This window comes from Strix uralensis, chromosome Z (genome assembly GCF_047716275.1).
Source record: "Strix uralensis isolate ZFMK-TIS-50842 chromosome Z, bStrUra1, whole genome shotgun sequence".
In the NCBI taxonomy this organism is placed as follows: domain Eukaryota; kingdom Metazoa; phylum Chordata; class Aves; order Strigiformes; family Strigidae; genus Strix; species Strix uralensis.
The window spans coordinates 66,981,833-66,998,929 of record NC_134012.1 but is presented as its reverse complement, the minus strand read 5'-3'; the positions used below and the strand labels follow the sequence as shown (position 1 = coordinate 66,998,929).

Genomic DNA, 17,097 nt, shown 5'->3' with positions numbered 1-17,097 from the left:
AAGCAACCCCAAAATCTAGCCTCTCTGAATGCTGACTTGAGCTAACTTTGGTTGTTTGTTCTCTTAGGGAGGAATGCTTACTTCTGAGGAAATTGTGTATTTTTACTTTTTAGATTTTCATCTTGAAATATGAAGTCAGTGAAACAGATGAAGATCACTTTATGTCACTGAAATTGTTGGCATTAGTATTATCTTGAGCCTAAAATCTCATCTCTGACTGTGACTAGATCTGTTGTTCCAGGTAAAGTTGCAATGACCAAATTTGAGAATAAATTTCTGTCTCTTACAATGTCAGTTTGTATGCCAAGGCAAAAGTGCTTTTATCCTTTTTATCCTTTCCATAAATAATCTCTGTCCTCTTTCATGGAGTTATGTTTTTTTCCCATTAGATGCATAAATATTTCAGACTTTTTATAATCTTTAATCTATCTTGCTGGTCAGACTCAGGGATGCATTGCAACAGCCAATTCCACAAGTTAATGAAGTGCACTACATGGAGACATTTCTTTCCCATCACTTTTAGATGAATTGCTTTTCTTTCTTGTTGAAAGCACTCTGGATCCTTTCTGTTGAAAGAGGGCAAACAAAAGAATATCATAACTTGCCTTCTTTCACACGGAAGTCTATTGTTTACTGCTAGCCTGTCCCTTGTCTTGTCAATTTTTGCTTGCAATTAGCCCTTTGACTCAGAGTAGTTCCTTCTGTACTGACAGCATATGAATTAGTACGTGACAGACTGGTTCAGTGCCAAGATACGACTGCATTTCCTGGCAGTTTCATTGTTGTTTTCAATTAAGGGATTGCAACCACTGAAATCTGCAATATTCATTTTGGTCTTGACTCCAGTGATTTTCATTCCTTTACTTGTGCAAGAGCTTTCTCTTGTGTGGTTTAGCTGGCTTTTGTTTTGCTGGTTACCCTAAGTCCAGTAAGTCTCTTACACATATATTTCATATTGTTAGGGGCGTGGATTCCAGAAGCTTCCCTGCTTCTCCCTGGTTATCTGCTGCTATCCTGTACCAGGGAAGGTACTGTCCACCCAGAAGAAGTGGCAGGACTCCTTTCCAAAAGCTCACAGGCAAATCCTTCTGAAAGCAGTTGTGTTCCTAAGAGCTCAGGTCTAAGTGGTGCAACAGTAGATAAACAGTGCAACAAGGACTAGGCCATGGCTAGTGAAGGGGTAAGCATGTCCTATTAGCCTGCTACAAACATGCTGCCACTTGGCTTATTTTAACTCCCTTTTGTGCACACCATGAATGCATCCAGTTCCTTTTTGGCAGCTCAGGTAGCATACAACTTACTGAACTACAGCAGTAGAACTTTATCCAAACCCCAGACCTTCCACTTAGCAATTGTGTCTCTGTTTCTAGCAACTGGCTTCACCAATCCTTGCTGGAGCAGTTATATCTGGGTTTCAAGGAATATTGTTCTGGCACGGTCAGGCCCAGGCCCTTCCTGGGTCACTAGGAAGGCATACTACTAGCAGGCCAGCTACCAAACCCTGATGGCACTATCGGGGAACTTGGTCCAACCCTTCCTGCCAGCATCTAGAATGGTTGGCAGAATGAGGATGGTGTCACAGAAGCTGTCAGTAGAGCAGTCCTGGCTCCTGTTTACCTTTCTGCAGACCATGTTTTTGCTGAACCTCCCCTTTTCAGGCACGTGTGTTCATATGATAATTGTGTACCATCAGCTTCTCTTCTAGGTGAGAAGAAATGGTGAACTCTTTCAGGTCCCCCTGGAATGGAGCTCAAACTAACACTTGTGCTCCCTTTGAGAGAGGTCAGTACTTTCTCACTCTCAGAAATGGCTGTCCAGTCTCTTGGAGAGAATAAAAACCCTATTACCACATTTGCCTTATCCAAAGTGTTGATGGTTATGCAATTCTTAGGGCTTGTTGAGATGCATGAGAGATGGGCTGATGGTGCCAAGCTGTGGCCAGAAAACCTCTGTAGTTAGATCTTCCTTCTATACACAATAGGGAAGCCGAACTGCCACTTTCAGGGACTGTGTAAATGATGTCCAACCAGACCCATGCTTCAAATAAATGTTCTTTGATTTACAGGAATTGGATGGAGCATGAAGTTTGTCAAAGGAAAAAGAGTTCACTGTAATTAGTTGTAATATTGATACAACAGGCCCTGTAAGCCTCTGGAGAACATGATTCACAGAAATATAGCCATCTCTCTCTGACTAAACACTTGCAACAACACAGTATGATTGAGACTGGTGTTCGAGGTCCAGAGGTTCAAAGGTATTTAAATACATAGTTCCCATTCAGATTAATGAGACTTAGGCACATCAAAGACCTGTGGGATCCTGGGCCAAACAGTATAGTCCTTATGTCCTTTATTATCGGACATTATCAGACCTTGACAACATAACCATATGTTGTGGTTATTGGATTCAGGTCTGATTCCACTAAAGCACCTTGCCTGAAAGAGCAGATGCTTTCAAGAGAACTGTGAATTCATCTTTTTGCTGCCTGCTGCCTGCTACTGAGTTACATAAGCAGAAAATGCACCACAAACTCTTTTATTCCAACATAAATATCCTTAGGCCCTATTGTTTATATTTTTGAATTCTTTCCAGTGGAAAGGCAAATACACACATACATGCACACACAGCCCCATGCAAATACAGAATAGCAGAGAGAAAAATGACACAAATCTCCACTGATAGGAGAGTTTAACCAGGCACTAAGGTTCAGAACTGGACTCTAAATAACCTTCTCCACGATGAAAAGTGGTCCAATGGCTTAGATTTGCTTGTTGGAAAGATGGAATATTTCAAAAGATGAGAGTCTTCTACATAAATCATGTTTGGGGCTGTTTGACTGGAACTATTTCTACCCTCCTGGTGTCTCCTCTGCCCTTGCCACCTGAAATTGTAGCTCCAGCATGGAAAGCTTGAGAAGATGATGGGGTTCTCTTACTGAGCTATGGCCTTCAACAAGGATTCATTCTGAGGTTGAAGCAGCACAACAGCATTGACATTAAGGCATGTTTGGGTGAAACTCCTCAAGGGGAGCACAAGCACATTGCCTATTTGGTGGGCTCATGCCAACGCCTTAACTCTTAGTACTGTAGCTATGCAGCAGAGATTGAGATTCAAGATCTCATTGTTCAAGCCTACACAGTAATAAGAGAAGCTGCACTTCTTTATCAAAAGCAGATTCAGGAAACTGCTGAACTGCTTTTCCCCTCTCTTCCTAAACCTGAATCCACATTTTCAAGCTTCAAAAGTCCTTAATTTTATCTTTTTCTTGCAACCCTATTTCAGTCTAGCAGTTAGGGATAAACCTTTTGTTAACTGAAGTGACATGTGTTTCTCACCTACAGCAGCAAGAAAAAACTGCTGAATACTCTCCACATCCTCGTACCCTCAGGTTTTCCCACAGGGTTCCAATATTTGGCTTGAAATGCCTTATATATGTATCAACATTACTCTGGTCACAGAACAATATCACTGCAACCTGAAGCAGCTCTCTTCCAATTCTTAAGCTTTGAAAGTGAGTTTTCTGTCTTCCAGCTTAGTAGCTCCTGGAGGCAGAGAGAATACAGTCAATGAAGATTAGAGTGCGGTTCATCTTACCAAATGTAGAAGACCACTTTGGATAAGAAATGTTGTGTGATTAAAAAGAGTCACAGGAAATAAGCTTCCATATCTAGGCTTGCTTTGGAGACAGCTAGACTGTCATGCACACCCCACTTCGGATTCAGTTCACACACTCTATCATCAGCAGGTAATTGCCTGTATCACAGATGTTTTGTCTAAACTCGGGTACCACCTGCAATACACAGACCATACTAATGAAAAAAACACTGGCAGAGACACTCATTTTTATGAAATGGACTAGGAAGTAGTGAGGCACATCAAGCAGCACAAGTCGTCCAACTGGAATTGTACAATTGCAGTTCTACTCATCCTAGCGTCTTCTATGTGTTGTGCAAAACAGCTACCACAGAGCTTGATCTCCTCCTTCAAACTATTTTTTTGTGCAGGAGCAATGACAGAAGCAGCTGCATTTGGTGAAGAAACATAACACATAAAATTACTACAGTTCATGAAAATTGTAGCAAATCCTTTTGTGCACAACTACAGGCTGCTGACTTGCCAATGAAATGGAGTGAGAGTGATTCATGGATGCAGCCAGAGGTTTAAAGAGACATTCCTCTGGGAGCAAGCAAAATGTCTCCATTTCATTTCTAGGTTCTGTCCAATGAGAAGCACTTTAACTATTCAGAGATAAAAATGATGTGTTCAAATGGTGGAAGCAGGTGCAAGTGACCAAGGGAGGAATACAGAAATACTATCCAATTGTGCAGGGATGGAGTTAGGAAAGGCAAAGGCAGCCTGGAGTTGAATCTGGCAAAGGAGGTGAAGGTCAGTTAGAAAGAATTCCATGTATACACCAGTAGCAAAAGGAAGACCAGGAAAAACATGGGCCCACTGCTAAATGGGGCATGGGTCCTCGTGACAGAGGACATGGAAAATACCAGTGTATTCAATGCCTTCTTGTGGTGGTTTAGTCCCTGCCGGGGTCTGAGACCACGCGGCCGCTGCCCCTCCCCCACAAAGGGAGTGAAATACAAAGCCCCGGGGCTGAGATAAGGAGAGGTTTAATACAACAGTGCAATAGCAACACAACAAACAACAACAATAGCAATAACAGTAACAGTAATAACAATGAACAGAGCAAGATATCTACCCATACAGCAGTGAGAGAACCGGCTGTGCCAACCCACGCGATCACCGATTCTTCCCGCGCTCTGGCGCCCGGATGTGACATCAGCATGGTATATGAATAACCCGGCTAGAGCTTCCCCCCACTGCTGGGGAAACTTAACCCTATCCTGGCTAAACCAGGACATAATCCACCCCTTTATTCTATACCATGTGCGTCACATCCAGCTGCCATTTAGCAATTAGCAATAACAAAGAAAAATTAACAAAAGCACAGTATAATTCACGGTGTGTTTTCACCCACAATCGAGTCCCCCTGTGGTACGCATCAGACCTCTCCATCCCCCACCAGGTGCACCCAGGTCCTTGAGCAAAAACAATCCCGTGGATGGGTTTGCCTTTGCCTGGTGCAGGACTAACCCAGACCATTTTTCCTAGTAGATCCCTCATGCGCACCACAGGGACTTTATCCCCGTCTACAACACGTGGAAGTTTTGACTGAGCCGGGCCAGCTCGATTGGCAGATCCTCTTGTGTTGACTAACCAAGTGGCCTTTGTCAGATGTGTGTCCCAGTGTTTGAAGGTTCCACCCCCCATTGCTCTCAATGTAGTTTTTAACAGTCCATTGTAGCACTCGATCTTCCCAGAGGCTGGTGCATGGTAGGGGATGTGGTAGACCCACTCGATGCCGTGTTCTTCTGCCCAGGCATCTATGAGGTTATTTCGGAAGTGAGTCCCATTGTCCGACTCAATCCTCTCTGGGATGCCGTGTTGCCACAGGACTCCGTCTTCAAGGCCCAGGATGGTATTCTGGGCGGTGGTGTGGGACACTGGATAAGTTTCGAGCCATCCAGTGGTTGTTTCCACCATTGTGAGCACGTGGCGCTTACCCTGGCGGGTCTGTGGCAGTGTGATGTAGTTGATCTGCCAGGCCTCTCCATATTTATATTTCATCCATCAATCTTCATTCCGCTGGGGCTTCACCCATTTGGCTTGTTTGATCGCAGCACACATCTCACATCCGTGGATGATCTCTGTGATGGTGTCAATGGTGAGGTCCACCCCTCGATCTCGAGACCACCTGTATGTTGCATCTCTGCCTTGGTGGCCCAAGGTCTCATGGGCCCACCGGGCTATGAACAGTTCACCTTTATGCTGCCAGTCCAAGTCCACCTGAGCCACTTCGATCTTAGCAGCCTGGTCCGCCTGCTGGTTATGTTGATGTTCATCAGTGGCCCGACTCTTGGGTATATGGGCGTCCACATGGCGCACCTTCACAACGAGGTTCTCCACCTGGGCTGCAATATCCTGCCACACTTCAGCGGCCCAGACGGGTCTGCCCTTGTGTTGCCAGTTGTTTTGCTTCCATTGCTGCAACCACATCCACAGGGCACTTGCCACCACCCACGAGTCAGTGTAGAGATAGAGCCTCGGCCACTTTTCTTGCTCAGCAATCTCCAAAGCCAATTGGGTGGCTTTCACCTCTGCGAACTGGCTCAATTCACCTTGTCCCTCAACAGCTTCAGAGGTTTGTCGTGTGGGATGCCACACCGCAGACTTCCATTGTCAATGTTTTCCCACAATGCGGCAAGACCCATCAGTGAACAGGGTATATCGTTTCTCCTCCTCCGGCAGCTCGTTATATGGTGGGGCCTCCTCAGCACGTTTCACCTCCTGTTCTGGTGACATCCCAGCATCTTTGCTCTCTGGCCAGTTTATGATCATTTCTACTAATCCTGGGCAGTTGAGGTTCTGTGTTCGAGCCCGTTGTGTTATCAACACAACCCATTTACTCCACGTGGCATCTGTTGCATGATGTGTGGAGGAAACCTTTCCTTTGAACATCCATCCCAGCACCGGCAGTTGGGGTGCCAGGAGGAGCTGTGTCTCAGTGCCGACCACTTCTGAGGCAGCTCGAACTCCTTCGTACGCTGCCACTATCTCCTTCTCAGTCAGTGTATAGTTAGCTTCAGAGCCTTTGTATCCCCAGCTCCAAAAGCCTAGAGGTCGGCCTCGGGATTCCCCAGGTGCTCTCTGCCAAAGGCTCCAGGAAGGGTCATTCTCCCCGGCTGCGGTGTAGAGCATGTTCTTAATCTCCTGCCCTGCCCGGACTGGCCCAAGGGCCACTGCTTGAGTAATCTCCTGCTTAATTTGTTCAAAGGCTTGTTGTTGCTCAGGGCCCCATTTAAACTCATTCTTCTTGGGGTTACGTGGTAGAGAGGGCTCACAATCAGGCTGTAGTTTGGGATGTGCATCCTCCAGAACCCCACAGCGCCCAGGAAAGACTGAGTCTCCTTTTTAGTGGTTGGTGGGGCCATGGCTGTTATCTTATTTATCACCTCCATTGGGATGTGGCGACGCCCATCTTGCCATTTTATTCCTAGGAACTGAATCTCCCTTCCCGGCCCCTTAACTGTCTGTTGCTTGATGGCAAAACCAGCCTTCAGGAGGATTTCAATTATCTTCTTTCCTTTCTCAAAGACTTCCTCAGCTGTGTCCCCCCATACAATGATACCATCAATGAACTGCAGGTGTTCTGGAGCCCCACGTTGGGCACCAAAAGTTGTGGTGGTTTAGGCCCTGCTGGGGTCTGAGACCACGCGGCCGCTGCCCCTCCCCCACAAAGGGAGTGAAATACAAAGCCCCGGGGCTGAGATAAGGAGAGGTTTAATACAACAGTGCAACAGCAACACAACAATCAACAACAATAATAATAACAGTAACAGTAATAACAATGAACAGAGCAAGATATCTACCCATACAGCAGTGAGAGAACCGGCTGCGCCAACCCATGCGATCACCGATTCTTCCCGTGCTCTGGCGCCCAGAGGTGACATCAGCATGGTATATGAATAACCCGGCTAGGGCTCCCCCGCCACTGCTGGGGAAACTTAACCCTATCCTGGCTAAACCAGGACACTTCTTTACCTTGGTTCTTACTGGTAAGACTGGCCTTCAGCATCCCAGGCCCCTGATACTGGAAGGAAAGTCTGGAGCAAGGAAGACTTACCCTTGGTGGAGGAGGAGCAGGTTAGAGAAAATTTAGACAGACCAGACATAAACATGTCCATGAGAATGTTGGCATGAAACAATGATTGCTGAGGAAGTGGGCTGTTGTCTTTTCAAGGCCCCTCATGGTTGTCCTTGAAAGGTCACATAGGGGGTTTCTGAATACTGGAAGAGAACAAAAGTCACCCCCATCTTTAAGAATGGCAAGAAGGAAGATCCAGGGAACTATAGGCCAGTCAGCCTCACCTTGATCCCTGGGAAGATGGTGGAGCAAAATAATCCTGGACACCATTTCCAAATACATAAAGAACAAGGTGAAAAGAAGTCAGCATGGGTTTACAAAAGAGAAATCACGCTTAACCAATGTAATATTTTTGTTCAATGAGATCACTGGCTGGGTGAATGAGGGGAGATCAGTGGCTATTTTCTACCTGAATTAGTATGAGTCCTAAACATTTTCATAGACAAGCTGACAAACTACTTGTTAGATGAGGTAAAAGTGCGGTGAATTGAAAACTGAACAGTTGCACCCAAAGCATTGTGATCCATGGTACAAAGTCCATCTGGAAGCCAGGTATTAGTCGTGTACCACAGGGGTTGGTACTGGGTCCAATACTGTTAACATCTTCATTAATGACCTGGATGATGGGGCAGAGAGCACCCTGAGCAAGTTTGCAGATGATATAAAACTGGGGAGAGATACTAACGTAGCTGTTGGCTGTGCTGCCATTCAGAGGGACCTTGACAGGTCAGAGAAATGGTCAGAGAGGAATCTCATGAAGTTCAACAAAGCAAAAAGTTCTGCACCTTGGAAGGAATAACTCCATACACCAGTAAATGCTGGGGCTCAACTGGCTGGAAAACAGCTTGACAGAGAAGGATCTCGTGGTCCTGGTGGATACTAAGTTGACCCTGAGCCAGCAACGTGCCGTTGTGGTAAAGAAGGCTAACGGTATCCCGGATTGCATTAGGAAGAGCGTTGCCAGCACATTGAGGGAAGTTATCTTTCCCCTGTAATAGTTTTGGAGCCTGGCTCTGTTTTGGAGCTGCATGTGACAAAGTGAAGGTCCTAGTGAGTGGTTTGAGGCAATGGCATCATGGAGAAATGTGGGATCTGGCCCTGGTATGTATCAAGACATACATCAAATCAGCAGGGCCAGGATTTAACTATGCATGCTCACACAGTCAAATTTGGGATTGCAATTCCATTCCAGGCAACGAGGTCACTGACATTTCAGGAGGTGCATTTGTCTTCTTCATTCTTCATGCAGCCCTTCTGTCATGCAGGACATGCACAAAAAGGAGAAAGACACTTCCAGTGCCGCTAACTGCAGGTAGCACAGGCCAGTTGTATTTTCTCTGCTTATTGCCTGTGCTCTACCTGGAAAGCTGTACTTTAGACACAGGCATTTCTTATTCTAAGGAGAAATTATGCTCATTTTTTTTGGTAAGATGTTTACCATCAATTACAATCAGTTTCACACTGCTCTCTGTTTCCATCCCAGCTGTAGCTTTTTTTTTTTTTTTTTTTTTTTTCAGGGGAGCAGGATGATAGGGAATACAAAGTCCTATGTTTCTATGTTGAGTTGTTGCTGAAATTGAGTCAAGGCATAATGTCTTTCTGAATGTTATATCCTGGGGAGAACAAGCAAATATTGATGCTGTCCTTATGCTGCATTTGTAATATTTGCAAGCTAAAGTAGTTACAGTATATTACTTGAGTTGAAAACCACACATAAGCTTTATTTGTCCTTTAATTAAGTGTTAATTAAAAAACCCCCAACTTTTTCCCCCCTCTTTTTTTTTTTTGGGGGGGGGGGGGGGGCATGTGGGGGGGGGGGGTGTGGTGTGTGGAATAGAGCAAATGTTCTTTTTTCCAGACTAAAAAGATACAGTATGAAATTATCCAGGTATTCTAAGGTCCCTATGGGTTTTGTAACTCATTGTGTAAGAATAGGGAAAACAATTACTGTTAGATTAACAGAATCTGATGAGACATGAAGTAGCTCAGTGCTAGATTTCTTCATGAATGAAAGGTTGCCTTAGATTTGTAAGTGATTCTTTGCCTGGTATCTATTTATTCATTTCAAATTCATGAATCTTTTAATTCCCTCTTTAGCTGGGGCAGAAACAGAAATTATGAAAAGCTCTTCATTCCCAGCAATGTCCCTCTTATATTTCACATCTATCTAAAACACAGGAGAACTGAGGGACTGTTTTCAAGCAGTTCAGCTTCCAAACAGATGATAATAATAGGCACGGGCTTATTTTTTATATCATCCTCTGATGAGACTGGAGACATTAAAGAGTCCCTCCTGTGGCTGGAGAAAATCCTCTTTCCCTCTTTCAGAAATTACTGATTTGGAGAATGCATAAAAAATACAGTGATTTGGATATCTATTGAGTCTGAAACAAAATTATTTTCTCAGGGTAATGTTAATACCAATTTTCATGTCCAGCTTTGTTGTACAGAACAGACTTACTCCTTCAGAGGACTTTCAGACTGCAAAATTTCACATCAATGCACAATCCTAGCAGACAATCTTTCCCTAACCTTTTATTACAATACTGACATCATCTGGTGAGCTAAGCATAAATTAGACTCTCAGAATGAGTAATCTTCATGCTGCCTGGTTATCATGGCCTTTCATTCATGTATGTCAACGGGCAATGTCTTGGATTCTGGTACCACTTACTAATATTATCACCACAAACTCTTTAAGAAAAACTGTAGTCTGCAGATGGGAAATGTGTCATGCCTGATACTGAATTCTCAGATAGCTGCCACACAGGAGAAGTACTTAGGACATGAAACTACAGGGTTAACCAAAGATATCCTGGGCACTGAGTAATAAGGCATCCTCACCTGAAATGGATATCCATTTCACAGGAAACAGTGAACTCCTTCACTGGAGAAAGCTCACAAAGCAGTGCTGGGATCAGTCTGAAATGGTTATGCAGGGACACTTAAATTGCTGTGAATGACAGGAAGAGGCCCAGGCCAGGCTGACATTTGCCAAAGTCACCTGTATCTGAGCTGAGCAGTTAGGGCCCCTTAGGATGGTCAGGGGCTTCTGAGCACAGCAAAAGCTTAAAGCGACAACCCTAGTCCTTGGCACATTTTCCTGTATCTCTCACTAGCGTGTGCTGAGCTCCTTCAGCCAGGCTGCAGATACTCACACCCTCATGTTGTGGACTGAGGACCTCCTGCAAGGCTGTTCAGTCATCCTTGACATGGGGCAGAAACTGAAGGAACACTGCAGGATGGCTTTGTGATCAGTAGGGCATTGCAGAATGGGGAGTAAGGCTTTGCATTGCATCTCCTTATAGGTCTTTGTACCAATCTAGGAGTAAGAGGGAACAACTTTTTGCCTCTCAGCGAGGCCCCAAGCCTGCCCCCCAGCAAGGTAGCAACTGTGTCCATGTGCCCAAGACCAGTCATCTGAAATGTTGTCCAGTCATCTGAAATGTTGTCCAGTCCTGCACCATTAAAAGTCATTATGTAGATCCATGTGCTTAGAGATATTGCAAATATTGCTCTTCATCTTGGTGCTGCTAAAAGGAACAGCAAATAGTAATTTCTTGTACTTACCAACTCCTAGTGGTCTGAGCAACTTCAGCATTTGTGTCATGGTTTTGACACTTGCTGGTTCTTCATCCATTTCAATAACATGCAGAGACTATCAGGACACAGAGAAAGAACTTGTGTTCTGTTCTTGTCTGGAAGTGTAGTCCCAAACTACCCCCTGCTCCCTTCCTTGCAGAAATGATAAAGGGTTACCCACATAAAGAAGAAGATACATCAGTTAGAATAAAATATTTTCAGTTGGAAGGGACCTACAATGACCATCTAGTCCAACTGTCTGACCAATTCAGGGATGACCAAAAGATAAGGCATGTTATTAAGGGCATTGTCTAAATTCCTCTTAAACAGTGACAAGCTTGGAGCATCAACAACTTCTCTAGGAAGCCTGTTCCAGTGTTTGACCACCCTCCCAATAAAGAAATGTTTCCTAATGTCCAGCCTAAACCTCCCCTGATGCAGTTTTGAATCATTCCCACGCATCTGATCACCGGATACCAGGCAGAAAAGATCAGCACCTCCCTCTCCACTTGCCCTCCTCAGGAAGCTGTAAAGAACAATGAAGTTGCCGCTCAGCCTACTTTTCTTCAAACTAGACAAACCCAAAGTCTTAGCCTCATAGGACATTCCTTCTGGCCCTTTCACCAGCATTGTTGGCCTCCTCTGGATTCATTCAAGGACCTTAACATCCTTCTTAAACTGTGGGGCCCAGAACTGCGCACAGTATTCAAGGTGAGGCCCCACCAGCTCTGAATACAGTGGGATAATCACCTCTTTTGACCAGCTGGTTATGCTGTGTTTGATGTATCCCAGGATGTGGTTGTCCCTCTTGGCTGCCAGGGCACATGCTGACTCCTATTTAGCTTAGTATTAACCAGCACCCCCAGATCTCTTTCTGCAGGGGAGCTCTCCAGCCACTCCTCTCCCAGTTTATACTTGTGTCTGGTGTTCCTCCATCCCAGGTACATAATCCAGCATTTGAACTGTTACGTTTTATCCCATTAATCATTGCCCAATGGTCCAATCTATCTATGTCCCTCTCTAAGGCTTCTTATCCCTCAAGAGAGACAACAGCACCTCCCAGTTTGGTATCAGCAGCAAACCTGCTAATCATGCATTCGACTTCTGTATCCAGATCATTGATAAATATATTGAACAGAACTGGCCCTAGAATTGAACCCTGAGGAACACTGCTTATGACTGGTCACCAGCCAGATGTAGCCTCATTCACTACAACTCCCTGAGCTCTGCCCTTCAGCCAGTTCTTCAGCCAGAGCACCATGATCCTGCTCATCCCACAACTGGACAACTTGTCCAGAAGGATGCTGTGAGGGACAGTATCAAAGGTCTTACAAAAATGCAGAAAAACTACATCCGCTGCCTTCCCTTCATCCCCTAGGTGGGTGAGCTTATCATAGCAGGATATAAAATTAGTTAAATAGAACTTTCCCTTTGTGAACCCGTGTTGACTATGCCTGATGATTACATTATTCTTTAAATGCCTTTCAACAGTACCCAGTATAATCTTCTCCATAATTTTTCCAGGAACCAGATTAGACTAACAGGTCTGTAGTTCCCTGGGTCATCCCTCACATTCTTTTTGTAAATTGTAATAACACTGGCCAGCTTCCAGTCAGCAGGGACTTCCCCAGACTCCCAAGACCTTTGGTAGATTATTGAGAGGCATCCTGCTATAACATCCGCTTGTGCTCCTTCAGTACTCTGGGATGAATCGCATCAGGCCCCATGGACTTGTGAACATTGAGTTGATACAACTGACAATTTCAGTGTCCACAAATAGAAAGTCACTGTTCCTAAACTCACAGTCCTCCTATTCAGGGGACCAGGCAGCCCAAGGTCTATCAGTATTATTAAAGACTAAGGCAAAAAAAGCATTGAATGGCTCTGATTTTTCTTCATCCCTACTAGTCAGATGACCATCTTCAACAAGTTTTCAACAAGTTTCAACAACTAGTTTTTCAACTAGTCAAATGATCATTTTCAACAAGTCCAATGTTTTCCTTAGACCTCTTCTTGCTTTTAGCATACTTTAAAAAGCCCTTCTGACACAACACTAGCCAGTTTCAACTCTGAGATTTGGCCTTTCATGTTTTCTCACTGCATATAGAAACCACAGCTCTGTAATCTTCCTGTGAAGCCTGACCTTACTTCCAGAGATCACACAATTTCTTTTTCCTCTTGAGTTCCATGAGGAGTTTCCTGTTCGGCCAAGCTGGTCTCCTGCCCCACTTGCTTGACTTATGACACAGGGGGATTTGCTTCTAAAAGGTGGTTCTTAAAAGCTGACCAGCACTTGTGGGGTCCTAAGCCCTCAAAAGCAGATTCCCAGGGTACTGTGTTGAATAACTGCCTGAATAGCTTAAAGTTTGCTTCCCGAAGTTTGGAGTAACAACTCTGCTGTCTTTTTTTCTCATTACACTGAAAATTTTAAACTCAAGCACTTCATGATCATTGTGGCCAAGAGAGCCACCTGCCATCACATCCCCTATGAGTCCTTCTCTATTCACAAATAACAAGTCTAGGGCACGTTTCCTAGTTGCTCACTGACAAGAAGTTGCTTACTTGTGACAAGAAATTATCTCCTACAAACTTTGAGAATTTTCAAGACTTGCTTGTCACAGCAGTATGATATTCCCAGCTGATGTCTGGGAAGTTGAAATCTCCCATAAGGACAAGGGTTACCAATCTGGAAATTTCTCCTAATTGCCTATAGAATCATCAGTGCTTATGACCTGGCTGGGCAATGGGTAGTAAACAGCCAGTACCACATCTCCTTTGTTTTCTGTCCCCCTATCCTCACCCAGAGTCTCTCAATCACATCGTCACTAACTGTAAGGGCTGTACAATCAAACCTTTGCCTTACATACAGTGGGACACCTCCACCTCGCCTGCCCTGCCTATCCCTCCTGAACAGCCTGTAGCCCTCCATCCCAGCACTCCAGTTGTGGAACTCATTCCACCAAGTCTCACTGCTACCAATGATAGTGTAGCTCTGGGAACTGACCAATGCTTCTAGTTCATCCAGTTTGTTTCTCATACTGCATCCATATTAGAAAATAAACATTGTGGAAAGTTGGTACTTCTTAATGATTAAAAATAGGCAGGATTATCAAAAGAGAACTGCTGTTAATACTAGTATAGTTATTTGCTATAGTTGATGCTAATCTCAAGCTTCTCACAACACAGTTTTATTCCAGGAAGCTCTTGGAAATATGACCAACTGTACCCTGATTTTATGTCTCTTTGTCACAAGTGTTTTGACTGTAAATTGTACAACTGTGTGTTGTTTACTTATTTAATCTACCCAGCTGCTTGGGTTTTGTCCACAGGTTTCTGTATCCTGAACTGAACTGTCAAAATAATCTTTACCAATATACCTATATTCCCTTCCCAGCTTACTGGTGCTGGAGAATATAAGTTGTCTTTGTACCCACCAGGTTAGCCAATCTGAGCTCAGTTAATGGTCTGAGAAAGAAAAATTCCAAATTTCAGGATTATTTCCAGTGAAAAGTACCCACTCTTCATATATTAAAATGGAAAAGACAGCTGAAGAGTGCTGGTTCAAAAATCAGCAGAAGCCTTCAGGACAGCCAACAGTTTCTTAGGATGTAAGCAAACATACTGCTGTCTTGAGCAAGAGTGTTAATCAGTCATGCCCAGCAGTAAATACTGACTTCAAACCATAGAGGTAGGAGAACTGAATTTATAACTGCAATGGTAAGCATCGAAGTTCTGGTCAGCAAGGCAAGACCAGTTAGTTATATTTCGGTTTCTATAGGCAGAGGGGTTTTACCCATAGCTGAAAAGCATGGTTTTGTACTTCAGCCAAACTAACCTAATAATGAGCTGCTGCTGAAAGAGGTGCTAATAATCACTCCACCTCAGCTCCTTGATTTGCTCCCTTCTGTCAAACCAAGTGATTATGTGCTATGAGAGCTAGTGAATGAAGTAGAAATCTTCATTTCTTTTAAAACACAGACTTGATTTCCCACAGACTGGCTACTGGAACTGACTCCCATAAAGGTGTACAGCCCTAACTGTGTGTCCATTCAAAGGTGACGCCACCAAGACAGATTGATAAACTCTAAGAAATCTGTACACCAGGGATAGTTTGTGCTATGAGAGCAGCCAGGCTCCTTTCACAACCTCAGGGTCTTATCAGGAAAATGTAGAGGACAGGAGAATAAATTAGTGTTCTTGACAGTATATTGAAATTGGTAGTATATCAGTTCATATGATAACCCTAGACTGTACCACATATTGGGCTTCCCTGAGCTTGTTTTGTCTGTGTGTCTATGGGTATTATCCCCTGTTCAAAAGGACTCTCATATCTGTTCTGTCTGTTTGCAGATGTACCCTCAGCATGCCAGACCACACGGAATGACAAGTATAAGCCCTGAGGTATGTATCCTCCTATTCCAACTATGCATGATTACCTCTTGAATAATAAGTTGACAGATACAAATGAAAAAAAGGTAAGTATTATAGGAGATAATATCCCCCCTACTGTGACTTGCCACCTTTCTCCTATCATGTGTCTAGATGATGTGGTTCTTAAAATGCAGAGCAAAACCACAGAAGTGGGGCTGGTCAGAATCTTGACAACTATTCAAACATTTCAAAGCTTTAACTGTCAGTACCCCAGGTACTCTGAAAAACATGCTGCAGGACTAGACTTGATTTTAAAGATTATGGAAGGATCAGACAAATATCTGGGTGACATCTGGGCGCTTTGAGAAATGTAAGTGGTGGTATTAGCATCATCTCAGGCAGGACAGGGCAGATTACTTTCCTTATCTATCATTTTTCACGCTGGGATAATACTGCTATCATCTTAGCAGCAGAAAGATAATCTCTTTTTTACACATTTTAATAACAGTATTGTCTCTTTTCCTTGCAGTATGAATACACATTGCCTGTCCATCCTCTGCCACTGCCATTTCAGCAGACACCACTTCAATCCCAGCAACCTAAGTTACAAGCACAAAACCCATTGCTGCAGCGCACCCTGCAGACTGGCAAGCAAGTCCGAGCCCAGTACAATGAAGCACAGCCACTAGTCCTACAGGAGCAGACATTTCACCAAGAAGAACTTTCAGGGGTCCAGCCACAGCTGCCAGCTGCCAGAAGTCAATGGCATGTAGTTTTCATGTATGCAGGCTCACTGAAATTTGGTCCGTTCTTTTGGCTTGACAAGTCTCTGGACAGGTTCTGTGCTATGGGTAGTTTGCCAGACTCGTTCCTGCACTTTGACTCACTGAAATAAGACAGTATTTATTTCCATTGGGAATGGTAGTGGCCAGATTCTTACCACAGCTGGAAATGGTAGGGCAGTGGCAGTGTTTATCTCTTCATCTCCACCCTTTATGGTACCAGTTCAGTCTGGAGAAAGTGTAATGAACATCAGTGGGAATAAGGGAATACTTTTGCTGGTGACGTTCAACATGTGATTCAGGACAGAATATATCCTCTGAGATCTTCAACTGGAGCAGTTTATGGTCATTTGACTCAGAAAACTGGCTCTCCAAGATGAATATAGACAGATTCTTAGGCTGCCTTCTTTAATAGAAACCCACTGATAATTTGAGGGTTGTGTAGGTTTGGTTCTTGCCCAGTGCAATACCAGACCTATATGCTACAGATAAAGGCTGACCTCCAATACCCCTTTCCCTGTGAAATCTGATATTTTTGTCTACAGAGAATGGTACTTCAGATGCAATGTCATAGCATAATATTATGTATCTTTGTGCTATCAGCCTCAAAATAAACACTGTTGCCACATGGGTTTATTTCAGGAA

General features: G+C 44.1%; 1 protein-coding gene across 1 annotated transcript in view; it reads left to right on the top strand.

Annotated features, from left to right (window-relative positions):
* Window positions 1-16,565, top strand: part of AMBN (ameloblastin) — a 42,315-nt gene extending 25,750 nt beyond the window's left edge. The window contains exons 2-3 of the mRNA XM_074856925.1: window positions 15,650-15,700; window positions 16,200-16,565. Coding sequence (XP_074713026.1) covers window positions 15,650-15,700; window positions 16,200-16,565 — 417 coding nt within the window. The remainder of the gene's footprint in view (window positions 1-15,649; window positions 15,701-16,199) is intronic.
* The last annotated feature ends 532 nt before the right edge of the window (window positions 16,566-17,097 follow it).